Below are 16,980 nucleotides of genomic sequence, written 5' to 3'. Positions count from 1 at the left end.
TGAGTGTTGCCAGGATGTTATTGACACCTTAACTGTAGTCAATTGTTGAACGTTATTCATTGCTTAACAACATAACGGACGAAAAATAATGCTTTGACGAAAAGATGACGTTTTCGTCCAGATATTCAAACCGAAAAATACTAGTTTATGGTACAATCACAGCCATCTCTACTTACAAGCCGTGAAGTTAGAAATCTGGCAACGTCGCGTGTGGGTCTATTCCTTCATCAGTCCACGTTTGTTAGATAGTGTTTTTGTGAGTTTGAATCAAAAACAGTGAGATAAATTGGTGCTGAAGAAGTATTTAACAATTCTTGAGTAAAAAGAATCATCAAAAAGTACGAGTATTAACCACATTAGCAATTAAAAGTATAAAATCAGATAACCTTTATGTTGATTTTAGTGTTGTATGCGAATGTGGAACACCATGTGAAAAAATATACGTCCTTGCGGCATTAATTATGAGCAATATAGTGTTAAATAATTATAGTAAAAATAAAAAGAATGCTTGTCAACATGAAAAACGTAGTACAAAGAAAAAACTTACCACTTTGAATAATTAGCGAATATGTACAGTCGATGGACAAATAAAACTGGGACAAAAATGACAATCACATAAGTCAAAATTTACAAATTTGCATCGTTTAATTACGGCTTTATTACAAATAGGTTAACTTTGGTATGACATATTATATAGACACTGACAAATATATTGACTATTCAATGGTCTGATTTACGTAGATTCAATTTTAAGTGTCCCAGTTTTATTTGTCCACCGACCGTACTAAGTATGAAAATCGTTGAAATCTTAATAACGTTTTTTGTTCGACACTGTCAGAATTTGAGAATTTTCTCTTGTGTGAACGGATTTTGATAAATGTCACAACTTGTCAAAACGAAACGTCAAGCTAATTTTACAGATTTTAAGCGAATTTTGAGCCTTTAAGAGGCTAGTCAAACAAAAAAACGTTGTATTCGACTCGTTCGTGTGTAAATGTGGCCTTTTTTGGCACTCGTGGCCCTTTAAAACGCGTTTCACTCGCGTTTTAAACTGGCCCATTCATGCCAAAAAAGGTCCAATTTACACGCAAACTCGTTAAATAAACTACTATTTTTATACGTTCCCTTTTATACAGGCTGTTTGAAAATTGCTAGTACAAAAAAAACCTGGTAATTGGTGATGGTGAGTTGAAGTCATCGGCAAAAGAAAATTCTAATAAAAATCCTCTAGTTTTCGAGATAAAAATTACTAAAAATTGGGTTAAAATTGTTAGTGCACCACTGAGTTAAGGTATTTTAAAAAGACACTTCACGTTGTTAAGCAATAACGAAATAAAAAATTCGATGTTCTTAAACTGTCAATCTGTGGTTGCCAAGATCTTGCAAAAAAATATAAATTTTTCATATTGTTGTATAGTCCTTCATTATCACTACGATCATCACGCTTGGTTACCAAGGTTTAAAAAATATTGCCCCGCCTGAGGCGTGGAATATGCATATATAGGGTTACTTTATCCCTTTTGTTTTAAAAAATTAAAAATTGGTTTCTTGGATTTCTTAGGGCTTTCAGATGCCACAGTTTTTTTTTGTACTAGCAATTTTCAAACACCCTGTATATCCTTTATTCATTACATTACTATATGAAATTTAAAAAAATTACCTACCAACAAACGAATTAACTAGATAAGGCGCTTTGAGCGGCCTGGCGCATAGAACCACTTGAAGACGACTAAGCGGTGTAGCCAATTTTAACTTCACGGCTTGTAAGTAGAGATGGCTGTGGTACAATCGATTAATAGTACCTATATTGTACCGGGACATTTTTTTAACTCTGAACATAGTCCATACTTGTTCCCTATGTTCAATTTTAACAAACACAGATCAATGCATTGTGAGTTGCTAGGCAAGCAACTACACCGAACACCAGAGATTTTGAAATAATGTTAAAAATTGTTCCGATTGATGGAATTGGTCTATCAGGTGTTGCATTGGAAATATCATGCACATTTCTAATGCTCTGATTGGCATAGAATAACTGCATTATGTGTATTTCTTCTTCAAACAACTGGACCATTTTGTTAAACTCTCAAGTACTTATTTTCGTTACCTTGGTTACGTGATTACATACATGCACTGACCTGTGTTTTTTAAAACTGAACGTAGGGAATAAGTATGGGCTATGTTCAATGTTACAAAAATGTCCCGGTATAGGTATTACATACCGAGGCGGAAAGTATTCCATTCCTATCGAGAGAACAATAGTTTATCGAGAGGCTCGCCTCGAGGTGAACTAGTTCTCGAGACACAGGAATGGTACTTTTGCCGAGGTTTGAGGTTTGTATATCTACTATTTTATTCACAATAGTAGTTTTTTGTATTTTACTTCTTCTGCGATTTCCTTACGCTGAATCTCTTATTTTATCGTATTTCTTTTGTTTAGTAGCAAAAATCGCCATGTTGATAACTTCTAAAGTTGTTTATTATGAAAAGTTTGTATTAGTGTTATTGGTCAATTTCGTAAAGCATTTTGATTGTGGATTTGAGAGACGGTTAGTAAGAAGTTTTGGTTCCTTCAGTCATAAATTTCGAAAATGAATCCCTACCAACGTTTAAGTTGATATACAACAGCCGAACAATGTGCACAAATTGTTGTACTAGCCGAAGACGGTATTAATCAACAAGATATTGCAAATGGTCTTGATCTGCACCAGTCAACGGTATCTAGAGTTTTGCGTCGTTTCCACGAGACAGGAGAATACTCTAGAAGACCTGGACAAGGACGCAGACGAACAACAACAGCTCAACGGGATCGTTTTCTGCTTTTACAGTCGTTGAGACACAGGACTCTGACTGCTCCAGCTTTGCAAGTTATGACTTTAGGAAGATATCAATTCCAAATTAGTGCAAATACTCTTAGAAGAAGACTTGCTGAACACGATTTAAGGCCCAGGATACCAGCAAGGGGCCCACACTTGACAGCGGCTCAGCGAAGAGTACGATTGCTGTTTGCCCAAAATCACGTTGATTGGGAATTGGATCAATGGAGGTTAGTAATGTTCTCTGACGAGTCCAGATGTTGCCTGGATCAAAGTTACAGACGTGTCCGGGTGAACCGATGCTCAGGAGAGCGATATGCTCAATGTAACATTATCCCGAAAGTCAATTTTAGAAGAGGTTCCGTTATGGTTTGAGCAGGTGTCACTTTCGACGCTCGCACAGAGTTGGCGGTGCTAGAAAGAGGAAACCAAAATGCGGCGACGTACATTACCAATATTCTGGAACCTCATATTGTCCAATTCCGACCATTTATTGGGATGACTTTATTTTTATGCATGATAATGGTCGACCGTACGTTGCGGGAATAGTGCAGCATTATTTCCGTGAGGTCGAAATTGGGCAAATGCAATGGCCAGCAAGGAGTTCAGATCTAAACCTCATCGAGTAATTGTGGGATCCTACAGATAAAAGAGTTAGAAGGTTACCAAATCCACCAACAACTCTTCATCAGCTGTCTTTGGGTCTAACTCAAGTTTGAGCAGAAATTAAGCAAAGAGTTATACAAAACTTCATTTTAAGCATAAGACAATGTTGTGCAGCTGTAATAAAGGCACGGTGTGCCAACACGCACTATTAAATGTTAAATTTCTTTGTTTTCTCCGAATTTGATTTTTTTTATTTTTTTGTTTTCTTGATTTCTTTGTTGTGTTCTTATTATTGTAGTGTATTACTTTTATAAATCTACTTCTTTAATACTTTACAGTTCGAAATGTTGTAACTGGAAACTTGTCATTTGCAACAGCATTTTTTTCATATTTTTGAACCAAATAAAGGTACAAAGGGATCAGAAAATCGTAGTTTGGATTGAATATATTATTATAAAAAAAAAAAAAAATGTTGTTACACAGTCTAGGACTGGTTTACAAATCTATGAGGGGCATGATGACCAACTCAGTAGACCGGGACCAATGGCTTAACGTGACTTCCGAATCACGAGATAGAATATAGCCTTTTTTTTTATTATTTTAAATTTCGCCCTGGGTCGGAATCGAACCCGCGACCCTCGCGTCCCTGAGCCGAAACGGACTCCCTTAGGCTATATTCTGCCTTATTATTATTATTATTATTTGGTATGTTGGTTAACAGGTTGTACACCCAAACAAAAACCAACAGTAAACAGCGTTATACAATGCAACAGCTCAAAAAGCGACTGTGTACCCGTTACGGGAAACGCTCAATTAAACCTCTGAAATGCAGGTAATCAATCTCTTAAATTGTCCAAGACTAATCACAAAAATATAGCACTCACTACAGTTGCTATTGAATAATGTGCAGGCAGTATAAAGAGGGGAACGATGCAGTATATTAGTAACTGCTCGCGGAACATAAAAAAAACGACCAGATCTAAGATTTGCCCGAGGCACATTGAAATAAATTTGGGATAACAAGAAGGGAGAATTAATAATGCCGTGTATGATCTTATATAGAAATATCAGAAAGCTATCATTACGTCTCATATTGAGAGAACGCAGATTTGCCATATCATAAAGAACAGAATTAGGAGTACCTCTTGGAGGAAATTCCGCAATTAACTTGAACAGAAGATACTTGGCAAACTTCCTCTGAACCGACTCCAAAGCATCAACACCTCTTCGATAGATCGGCGACCATACAATTGAACAGTACTCCAATTTAGATCTGACCAAGGTAAAATAAAGTGTCCTTAAGCAACTCTTAGACCTGAATCGTTTGCATGATCGAAAGATGAAACCTAAAGTTTTGACTGATGATGCCACAATAATATCAACATGTTCATTGAAGGTGAATTGAGCATCAAATGTAACGCCTAAATCCTTGAAAGTGAAACACCTAGTCAATAAAGCATTCCCAATTCTATAATCGAACATAAGCGGCTTGGTCTTACGAGAGAACGAGAGAATGTAGCATTTGTCACGATTCAAGGGGAGACCATTACTGCGACACCAACCATAAAGCACATCAACATTTGATTGCAAACGCATACAGTCAGAAATATCTCTAATAGTAGAATACAGCTTAACATCATCAGCAAACAAAAGCACATTTAAACTAAATATTTCAACGATATCGTTAATAAACAAAAGGAAAAGCAAGGGACCTAAATTAGACCCTTGGGGAACACCTGAATTTACAACTAGCCGAGCAGAATAGAAACCTAAAACATTTACGTAACAAAAACGATCCGATAAATAAGACTCGAATAGATTTAAAAGAGAGTCACTGAACCCGAAGTGTCTGAGTTTATTTAATAAGATGTTATGATCGATGCGATCAAATGCTTTTGAAAAGTCGGTGTAGATGACATCAACCTGAGTATTTTTATCCAACGCAGCTGAAATGAAATGCGAGATGCAAGATAAATTGGTGGACGTAAACCTACCCCTAAAAAATCCATGCTGATGTTCAGAGATAACATTTTGTACATTAGTATATATATAAGAGTAAATAATAGACTCAAATACCTTGGAAATATGCGGTAGAATGGTGACAGGTCTATAATTTGAGATAATATTCTTCTTACCCGACTTGAATATAGGACATATCTTACCAACCTTCCATAAGCAAGGATAAACTGAGGTTGTTAAAATTAAATTGTATAAAAAATGCAAAGGCGTAACCAGTATTTGAGCACAATCCTTAAGGATAAAACCAGGAAGGGCATCATCACCGCTGGCAGAAGACGGCTTCAGTTTTAAAAGATGCCTTAGGATATCATCAGTAGAAATACTTGGCAAATGAATATAATTGTTGTTACAAGGATTATTAAACTGAAAATCCGTCATTGATGGTGACGAAAAATTCTTTTCGAAGTAGGATAGAAAGGCGTTAGCGATAGTATGCGGGGTGGAGTACTCGACCTCATCTAATTGCATAACTGAAGGAATAGTACTAGATTTCCTTTTATGGTTCACAAATGACCAAAAACAACGAGGGTCGTGAGTTAGTTGCTGTTCAACCGTAGAAATATACTCATGGTATGCTGCATTAATGCTGATCTTAAGATCACGTCTCAAGGTCCTAAATTCAATTAATGTAGAGCGTGACTTAGTTTTTTTGTATCTTTTAAAAACCTTAAACTTGTGTTTTAATTTCCTAATAATGTCGGTTGTATACCAGACCGGATAATGTGAAGAATTCGCTCTGTTCAGCGGTACAAACTGCCGAAACATGTCATATAACTTTTCATAAAATAAACCGACTGCCACATTCACATCGTTCACAGCATGCAGAAAACTCCAGTCACAATTCGCAATACAATCGTAGAGACCCAACAGGTTAGCTTTACGGAAATTAAATGGTTCTTCCCCGCGGCATATTCCATATAAGTACAGTTTCAAAGTAATTTCAAATGACTAATGCCATAAAAGTGCTGTTGCAAATGCAAAGTTGTTTTTTGCAACTTGAGGTATAGTCCGTGCCAAACCCAAATAACCACCACCTATTGAATTATGTTGGTGAAAACAAAATTACACTAAGTGTATAATGGCAATTTTGATATTACTAGAATTCTAGACCAATAAAATCTAAGTGTACAACGTTGCCGGTTGATTTTTTGGGTAGATTGCAGTGTTGGTGGTTATTTGCCTTTGGCAAAGACTATAGGTAACTTTAAATGTCTACTTGACAATACCTATCAAGTAATTTTTAAAAATATCACTGAATTTTAATCATAATTCTAACCTATTTCTCGTAAGAAGGTTTCACTATCAAAAAATTGTAAAAATGTGTCAATTTTATTCCGACAGTTCCCGTTTTTTTTTGCAACGAACTGTTACCAGTGATATGAGATGCATTTTGTTGCTTGTCAAGCTTTCAATGTTGCAAAATGTAAGTTGCAATAGGTCCATATATGAGTGCATTTATTTTTTTTATATCTCTTGGTGATTCAATTGTATTGATACGAGTGCAACGAACATTTTCTGAAAAATTAATTTCTGACACTCTAGTTTGCTAATCTAAGATATCATTTTTTTAGCTGTGCTATATTGGTCATATAAAGGAAACGATGTTCAGGGAATTTACACAAGAGCGAAATTCGGTATTTTGGGTCGTGATTAAAAAAAAAAACTTTTTCGGTGAACTTTACAAGGTCAATTTTTTAAAATCGTTTTTATTAGCATAGAAGTTGCATCGGATTACTAGTGTAACATAGCATATTTTTATGTACATTACGCATTAAGTCCTGTGAGATCATTTAAATTTATAATTAAGGTAGGCTATGACTTTTAAATTAGATTGGAAACAATGTTGTGTTGTTTTAATTTAAAAGAAATGAAGCACTAGAAAATAATATCTACAGCTTTATTGACAATCATAAAAAATGTTCAAAGTGTTCTCCCCCGGCTTGGATACAACTGTTAATTCGCCGTTTCATATTTTGTATTGAATTTTGAGGCGTCATTTTGACAATTCAAATCAAGTTGTCAACAGTGTTGGCAATCTAATTTAAAACTCTAAGGGCCAGTTTATAGAAAGAGAATTAAATATTTAATTCGAATTAAATTTTAATGCGCGATTAACCCATGAATCCGAAACTTCAATTGGTTCAATCTGATCACGTGTTCAGTTAATCTCGTATTTGATTACGATTAACTTAATTTCGCTTGTGTAAACTGACCCATAGTCTACTTTAATTATAAATTTAAATGATCTCACAGTATATATTCAATAACTACTGTAAAAAGTATTTTTTCCACTACTAGTCTCGAACCGACCCCAGAAGTAGAATTTCTCTCCCAAGGTTAGTAATAATTTTCATTATTAACCTAGGTAAATAATGAACAGCCGTCACCTAGCAACGAAAGATTTTCGTTGATTTCATTGGTTAACGTAGACGATTTTGATAGCAACCGTTGAAAAATCAGAACTCGGATGGTCGCATCGGACAAAATAATTTTATTAATAATTATTATCCGAAAGGGTTTTAACGTATCTAGTAGTGGAAAAAATAGTATATAAACCACGGTGAAGAAGTCCCTTATAGCCTTCGCACCTTAGAACCCTCGACACGCCTCGGGCTCTAATCTTGGCGCTCTGGCTATAATCATGAACTTCTTCACCTTGGTGTATAATATAGGTACTACCGTGTGAGCAACAGGTACTGATTGAGTTGGCAATAAATTCTGGTGATTTTTGGTGACTTTTATGTCATGTTCCAACGAGAAAACCATTTTATTAATAAAAGATTACAAAAACCAAGAAGTTTAAATTTGAAATGTATACCAGGTGTCAATATTGTCAGTAAAACAAACCGAAATAGGTACAATTCACAGTCTTGAAAACTTTATGTAAAATTTTTTTTTGCCAACTGTAACAGTTATTGTTGCTCACCCTGTATTACACTGAATAAATTAAAAAAAAAAAAAAACAGGAGAAATGCTAGTGTGATAACTGATAACATTTTGGTTATGTATAACTTAAAGAACACAACCGGTTTCGAGACGAGGAACGCATCGTTTTCTTATAGGATCGTAAGCCAGCCCCAGGAAGCAAGTTCTTAATTTTACTTCGTACCACCACAATACGCGCTCGCACTCGTAGTACTGATTGCAAATAGAAGCTGGAAAAGTGGCCCCAAAGAAGCATTTGAAGGAAGAAGGAATTGTCACTAAAAACAATCACGTATGAGCAAACATTACAAAACATTAATTTACAATGCCCATATTTATTTTCTCACCTGGAGATTTTGTGGAACTTGTGGTAGTAGTGGTGGTCGTCGGAGCCTCGACGCACCTAAACACAAGTGAATTAATTGACAATCGCTGGAAGTTACTAACCGTCAAAACCTACGGTGCGTATGGGTTTGGAACGCAGATGTAGCCTTCTGGACAGGTAAAAGTTTCATTTTGTAAGACAGGTTGGCCATCCACGATCGAACAAAAAGTGAAATTCTTGTCGCCAAGGCACTTCACCGGGAAAGCACACTCGCTTCCGATCTCGTCGGCTGGTACCAACGTTGCAAAAATGAAAAACATCCAAAGCTGAACTGGACGCTTCATCTTGCAGTCAACAACTGGGGCGATTTTCGTTCTCTTTTATCCGACCGTTTGTTTGATTATGGAGCCATAAAATGCAATGAATGTTTTTGACATTCGAGTCAACAGGATTATCTCGGATTAAAAATGAAATTGCCATCATACAAGCACCTAATTTATTCAAAAAATAATTTTTTATAACAAGTGTTTCCACGTAACATCGAAATTAGGCGCGAAACAAACAGATCTTCACGATCACAGTAACAAGAGACAAAAATGTAGATAAAAAACACTTCTTGGTGTATAGTTGTGTTATGCGAGCTACAGAAAAAACTCTAAAAAATATAATTGTCGTAGTCCGTACACTTTCGTATTCGATAAAACATAAATAAAAATAAATAAAATTTACCCTTAACTAGTGTTTGTGCTGTCAAACAATCAACAAGTATAGTGTGCTAAGAAAATTTGTGATCGAGTCAACCTCGAGATGAGTATTTTTTTTAATTGCGATATTTTTGATAATATTTTTTTTTAACTATCATCTTCACCATTGCTTTTTCATTTGACAATTTGCATGCAGTTCAATCAACGACACTTTCAACGCTGACTCGATTGCAAACTCTCTTGATAACACTACAAGGTTATTCGCGTAAGATAACGAGCTTGACTAGGTAAAATGCAACCCAAAATACAATTTATAAAGCTATCTGGATCCATATTACATTATCGTAATGCACATAAAACATAGATAGCTTTTAACGTTAGCCTAATGAATGTCAAGTTCTGACCTCTCTCAACAAAGTATGATTTAATAACAATAATAATCAAAAAATTTAAAATCACAAAAGTAATGGTTTAGGTAGAATCATGTCGGTTTTGTCATCGTTTGAAAACATCTTCAAATACTAAATATAAACGAAAAATGCAATGACAGATAACCTTTCAAACTAATAGAAAATATGTAGAATACTAACTTGGATTCCTGATTTAATTTTTAAATACCAAAACACAATGAATGCTTTATAAAATGTATTTTGGGTTGCATTTTTACCTGCGAGGCTCGTCATCTTACGTGAATAACCCTGTATAGTTGAGGGCACCCCATGTTGGGCGCCAAACGAATTCCGCTTGGGACCTACATCTATGAGGCAAATCGCTAATTTGGACCGAACTAAAAAACAAAAAACTTCAAGAGTTCGCCGAATTAACTGAAGATGGTGTTGAGTTGCTGGGTGCACCGGATGAAGGTGGCCCTCTTTGGCAACTCCTTCAGCTTGGCGGCCCCTGTGTAGGTGCATGCGCTCCTCAACCCGCCCAAGATGTCCAGCACAGTGGGTTCCACGTCTCCCTTGTAAGGCACCTCGACGGTCTTCCCCTCGGACGTCCTGTATTCGGCGACACCCCCTGTCGGAAACGTCAATCCTTGAAGGTCTGACTTGTGCGTCGGCGGTCCTCACCTGCGTGTTTCTGCATGGCCGTCTCCGACGACATTCCGTAGAACAGTTTGAATTTCTTGCCGTTCTTCTCGATCACCTCGCCGTCGCACTGGTCGTGCCCGGAGAACATCGCTCCGGCCATGACGAAGTCGGCGCCGGCCCCGAAGGCCTTAGCCACGTCGCCAGCGCAGGTGCAGCCACCGTCGGAGATGATGTGGCCGCCGAGGCCGTGGGCGGCGTCGGCGCACTCCAGCACCGCCGACAGCTGGGGGTAGCCGACGCCGGTCTTTAGCCGGGTGGTGCATATCGAGCCGGGGCCGATGCCCACTTTAATCAGGTCGGCGCCGGAGAGAATCAGCTCCTCGACCATTTCACCAGTGACAACATTGCCCGCCTGTAAAAAATGAGAGGATCCAGATAATTTCTAATTTTTTGAATGAACGTTTGCCAAATAACTGTCAACTACTTAATTTCTTAAATCAATACAACGTTTTCCAACTCATAAAATGGATATTTGGCTGGTCATTCGACTAAAGAATGTATTCTTCGAGTGCTTAACCTGTTCGTCTATCAGTGAAGAATAAAATTCTTACACCTGTGAAAGGTGTTTGACGTAGTGAATCACGATTTATTACAGAACCACCAAGATTGTTTAATATTAACTTAATGAACTCTTGTCCAATTAACAGACCTCAACAAGGAACTTGAAACTGCATTTATGTCGGGGTCAGAATATACTAAAGGGGAGTTCCACGAGGATCTACGTTGGGACCTGTACATTTTAGAATACAATAGGTATACACTATCATTCACAGTTCTTTTTGCTAGTGAATACCAAAATGTAAGCACTTTAATTGAATTAAAAATACATTATTTTAATAAAATTGACAGTGACTAAGAATTTTAAATAGCATGGAAAAAACGGCATGTCAAAAAACATTTTGAAATGTATCCCTTGGAATAGTTTTCCATTGGGTTAGTAGGGTCTTTTACGAACCAGATAAATAGATTGGATAAATCCACTTCACATAGACGTAGAATTATCTAAGAGCAGATAATTTATTTTCTTGTTGGGACAAGTTTGAAGTCATATTTTTCCAAGACATCTTTTACAAGAGTGGACAACTGAATCTTAACAGAATAAATTTCAACAATATTTGTACTGTCGCGAGCAAAAAAAAAACTGGTCGTCAAAACATGCTTTGACGCAATGGAAAATGCTCCATTGTAAAACGGTCGTAAATATCATAACCTATCATCATGTTGTATGACATTAATTGACACTGATTAATAAATTTTTTGACACTTTGTTGACATGGGCAGAATCAGGCAGGGAAATTTTTTTCATTTGTGACAATCTAACCACCAAATTTTGAAATGACATTGACGACCAGAATTTTTTGCTCGCGACAGTACTTATTTTGTAAATGACCTAAGAATAAAATTTTTCTCCAAGCACATTGCACAATAATTTTAAATCTTTTGTGCACAAAAATCGCTTTTACTAAATAAATTTGTATTTGTACCACAATTTGGTTGTTCAACATAAACGGTTTCATGTAGTACGGTTGGCTAAGGAATATAGAAGTAATAGGGAGGGGACATACGGTCGGCCGAGTGAAGCCGCCTTAATGCGCATGTCTGCTATTAGTACGCCACTTGCGTTGTGATATTTAGTGTGGTTTTCTAGTTTCTCATACTCTGAATGCATTTGTGATGCAAAAAAAAAAATATAGTGTTTTATTTTCCTGCAGTTTTATTGTTAATTCCCAACATCTCAAGTAGTTTTAACTGGGGCGTACCTCACGGTTTGTCGAAAACGCTGAAAACGCTATGACGTCATCACCAATTTTTTTAAATGACAACCCCCACTTTTTTCTTCTCTTTCTGATAGACCTTCCTACTACCTAAACGATGAATTAAAAAATTTGGTACTATTGGGGACAAAATACTTTGGTCGTCATTTTTCTGTCACTTCAAAACAAATTAATGTAAACCAAGCATTAACGTCAAGTCAATAGTAATGACAATTTCAAATTATTGACTTTTCTCTTGTCAAAAATATGGCACCTTCCACCATTCAAAAATTTAGAATCATTTCCCTTGTTTCTGGGGGATTGTCCATGGGCCAAATTACCTTGTGGAAACCTTTTCAATTTTTCCTCCTAGGAATATCTCCTTCAGTTGTCCATTTTTCGGTATTTAACATTTTGCAATGATGAGTTTGACAGTGACAGTGGTTGACAGTAGTAAAAAATAAGGTTAACCGTCCTAATACTTGCTTTACAACTTTATGTCAGTCAACTGACTTTGACGACCAAAGTAATTTGTCCCCGATAGTACCATACATAACAATTTTTTTCTATAATTGATTCAAAAAATTGAAATTCACGCATAGTTATCTGTGCCTGAAGTGGGTCATTTTCTGACGTGTATTTTTTTTGCATTGTTTGTAAGATCGAAACCATAGAAACCATACAAAACAGTATGTGAAATGCAATTTCACGCATACGACTATTTCTGTTTTTCATTTCACGCACTGTGTTTTATTAGTTACCTAGCAACATGGTCACTGCATTGAAACTTCAGAGTTCCTTCAAAAATTTGATTTTTTAATTTCAATTTTTTGAATCAATTATAGAAAAAATATTGTTTATATTTCGTGCGCGAAGATGTTTTTGTGCATTCAAAGGCTTATACTGCCTCGACCTTCGTCTCGGCGTAAAAGACCTTTTCATGCACAAAAAACACTCTCTTCGCGCCCTTAATATAAAAATAACTATTTTGAGAAAGTTACAAATTTTACTTCAAAAATTTAATTTAATTTTTAAAGTAAAAATTTTAATTGATCTCAAAACAAAAACAAACGAACATCTAAGGTTAACAATAAAATTTAATGCAAATGTTGAAATTATCCCCCGCCAACCATTTGGCACTCACCGACACTTTGTACACTGCGCTCAATAATGTCAGGGCTTATTTGTTCCATTTCAACGCGAATTCTCTGCCGTAAATCTTCTAAATTGTTTGGTCTATTAAAATAAATCTTCTATTTTAAATAAACTCATACAAAAGAATTTTTACAGAATTTTTACGTCATGAACACGTGAAGCAACTTAAAATAAGCATTGTGAGAAATACAAACTAACCTGTTTCAGCGTTTTCGACAAATAGTTTTGAAATTACGGAATTTATACCATAAGTAGTTTCCACAAAACGAGGCCGTTTGGAAAAAATATCTTCAGAAACGATCACTTTTGTTGGTTTTTCAAGTTTCAAAGACATTTGTCAACATTTGTTGAGGTCACTCATTTTTTAAATAAACCGCAGACCAGTCACGCTCTCTTATAGTGTTATGAAAGGTTGACATAAGAAACGGCCATGATACAATCTTTTAAAAACACAATTGTATGTATTTTTTTCAATTATTTAAAGAATTTTTCCCTGATAATTGTGTATTTTGAACTAATCTAGATTTACACAAAATTCTATTGTTAAGTGACTTAAGTGCAGTGCATAGAGATCTTAAACTACTTATAATCATATCCAACGAGCTTTCAAACATTACATAATGTAATAAAATGTTCTGAAAGTTTTTGAAAGAATTATGCATTAAAATCAAAAAATGTATTTATTCCACTCTGATAAATTCTGTGTACTTACAACATCCGGCTAAAATATTGTCTCAACTTTTCATATTCTACGAAAAGCTGTAAACATTCACGATTTCCTAGTACGGTTGAATTAAAAAAGAGACAATAAACGGATAAAACTATAAAGTTGATGGTTATTAAATATTGCGTACTTGTAAAGTTTAACACACGCTGAGTGCAACAATGAAAAAATATTCAGAAAAATAATTAAACTTCTTATCGCTATGGGACGAGATTAGCCTCCTCCCCATTTGGGCCGTTATCTCTATTTCCTACCAAATACAATTTCAAAAATAATTATTGATATTGTTGAGCGAAAGAGCAACTTTGCACAAGGTAACTATAAAACAGTGAGTACATTTACACGGGCCGCTAACGCTGGTGTTATTTAAAACCGGTGTTGTTAAAACTGGTTTAAAACGGGCGTTTACACAAGAGGTATTGTACAGGCGTTAAAATCTACATCGGTGTTGGCGTGTTCAGACGTGGTGTGAGCCTGTGAGCAAAACCTCTTCGCAGTGTGACCAACCGAAATGCTTCGAGATCGGCGTTGGCGGTCGGCGCTTGTTGTTGAGCGGTTGCCAACGACAACTGTGCTTGTGTTGGCAGACCTGCTTCAAAACAGGTGTTAAGCAAAGGTGGCCATTTACACGTACATTTTACACCCGCTTAGTAACGTCACGCCTCTTGGTAAAGTGGTGTAGCGTTAGTAAACCGGTTTTAGTAAAACCGGCGTTGAATCCCATTTACACATCAATTAACACCGTTGACCTTGACAAAAGCTGCGCGAAGGCGGAGCCCAATTTTCATAAGTGAAACCTAAAAACGTCTGTCGTTTGCTTAAAATTTTCAGGGTGGCGCCAAATTTGCATTTTACACTGTCCAACAGTTTGGACTAGAATGCCCGACATTGTCTAGAGACCTGTCGCCAAATAAACAGCAACATAAATTAGCTCACAAATCTGTAAAGTGTGAAAAAATAGTACCGATGTTTTTAGTTCGGATAGTACAGCTGCGTCGGTACGCATTTTGGTTTCTGCGTCATCGATCATGAGAGTTGGCACGAGCTCTAACAACACCGGTTTAAATAAAACCGGCGTTAGCGGCCCGCGTAAACGTACTCAGTGTTAACTACACTTCTTTAAAGTCACTTTTTTAGCAGTGACTGTCCTCTATGAGCAACCAATTCAAACAAGAATACTGATCATTGATTGGTTGATATCCGGCGGATTTTTAAAAAATTATAAATTAAAAATTTCCTTGCAAATTGCAAAATCACGGAAGTAGAGCGAGATAAACATAAGTGTACATTATCATCAATTACAAAAAACCTTGAATGTCTAGGATCAAATATTTGGTTGTGTTGACATACTCTGACGAATATTGGCCACATGATTTTTGTTAATTAAGCAAGACGAGAAATAAAAAGATGACGTACGATAATCGTGTGCTTGGGAAACGCCGCCCTCACTTTCCTGACGTATTCTACAAAGTGTTGCGAATAACCGTTGGCTACATCTAGACAAATGAAGCTAATTCCTGGGATGGAATTGAGAATTTCCGTCAGTTTGTCGAAATCGGTCTCGGTCATTCCGGCACTTGCTGCCACATGAGGTAGACTTTTGGGGTTCTCGCTGGAGAACTTCTTCCACTGGTCCACACTGTAATATTTGTGGACGCAAGTGAACAACCCGTGCTACAAAAATAATTGTGAATTTAAATTCAAATTTGAATTTTACGAGCGGTCTACTTTTGATAGCGCTTGGGCCATTTCGAAGGTCCCCACGGTGTCCATGTTGGAGGCCATGACCGGGATCCCATTGTACGTTTGGTTGGAGTTCCGGAACGTGATTTCGCGGAACAGATTCACCTAAAACATGCCATTTTTAACAAAATAATTCGCCGCATTCGCTAAAAATAGGTCTCGGAGGACACAGTCAATTATGACGAAAATAACTCAATGAAACCCTATTAGGCACCAAATAACTATTATCTGTGGTTTTATCGCTCCACTTAACGGCGTCCTTTCGTTAAAAATTAGGGTCGAGTCAAGGTTCGCCACAACAGGCACGTGAATACACCGATTATCGATAAAACAAAAGGATGCGGTAGCGCCCGGTTTCGAGGGTCCAGGGCTCCTCGATTTCACAAATCTGCGAAAGCCCAACCACCGAAGAGGGCCTCGCTCCAAAACGCGGCCACGTTTCATTTAGAAAAACCTCGAAAACTCAAAATCAATACTCACGTCGCTGCGGCTCTTCAGGGTTGATCTTTTGGGGCGTAACATGACATCCTTGAAATCCAACTTGATCTCGTAGTTGATGTTCGGCATTTCGGCGAGGGGGCACTCAAATGGACGAATGACAACGAAAATTTACCTACTCGCGGACTAACAATATTAAAAATAACTTTCAGCTGACTTTGGTTACGTCACTTTGACAACTAGCAAATTTGAATGACAGCGCCCACCGTTGTGCGCACGCGTCAACGGCTGTGGTCAATGTCACGCCGGCCATTTTGACCCCAATAAATCAATTAGCAGTTTCCAATGAGAAATTTGCCTAATTAACACGTCTCAGGTTGCACTCGACGCGAATTAATTTTTTCTGCATTTAATTAGCACTCCAGATTTCGATCGTGACAAAAATTACGTGCGCATGTGTCACGTGACTTTGTTTCCCGATCACGTGACACTCATTTTGAACTCTGAACGTGAAATTGAAACGCAGTCACCTAAAAATGCAAATATTGCAATGGTCGTTTCATTCGTTTCCAATTGTGATTGATTTGGGTTCGGAATAAAAGTCTGTAGAATTGTTGAAATATTTATTTTAAACTGGAATTATAAAATAAGAAAGAAAATAAAAAAATAAAGGAAGG

General features: G+C 36.8%; 1 protein-coding gene across 1 annotated transcript; it reads right to left on the bottom strand.

The window, feature by feature from the left end:
* Positions 1-9,173: 9,173 nt before the first annotated feature.
* Positions 9,174-16,554, bottom strand: LOC138125060 (GMP reductase 1-like). The gene is made up of 5 exons (XM_069040320.1): positions 16,346-16,554; positions 15,851-15,970; positions 15,539-15,796; positions 10,469-10,841; positions 9,174-10,415 (listed from the first exon to the last, which is right to left on the bottom strand). The coding sequence occupies exons 1-5, from the start codon at positions 16,430-16,432 to the stop codon at positions 10,216-10,218; spliced, it is 1,038 nt and encodes a 345-aa protein (XP_068896421.1). The 5' UTR covers positions 16,433-16,554; the 3' UTR covers positions 9,174-10,215.
* Positions 16,555-16,980: the final 426 nt, after the last annotated feature.

Source organism: Tenebrio molitor, chromosome 2, assembly GCF_963966145.1.
Source record: "Tenebrio molitor chromosome 2, icTenMoli1.1, whole genome shotgun sequence".
NCBI classification, from domain to species: Eukaryota; Metazoa; Arthropoda; class Insecta; order Coleoptera; family Tenebrionidae; genus Tenebrio; species Tenebrio molitor.
The sequence above is the reverse complement of the archived record's forward strand: the minus strand, read 5'-3'. Positions and strand labels throughout refer to the sequence as shown.

Coding starts and splice junctions, on each gene's coding strand:
- LOC138125060 (XM_069040320.1), bottom strand. CDS start 16,432: ATGCCGAACATCAACTACGAGATCAAGTTGGATTTCAAGGATGTCATG. Junction 15,971..16,345: donor CCCTGAAGAGCCGCAGCGAC/GTGAGTATTGAT, acceptor GGCATGTTTTAG/GTGAATCTGTTCCGCGAAAT. Junction 15,797..15,850: donor TGGCCCAAGCGCTATCAAAA/GTAGACCGCTCG, acceptor TTATTTTTGTAG/CACGGGTTGTTCACTTGCGT.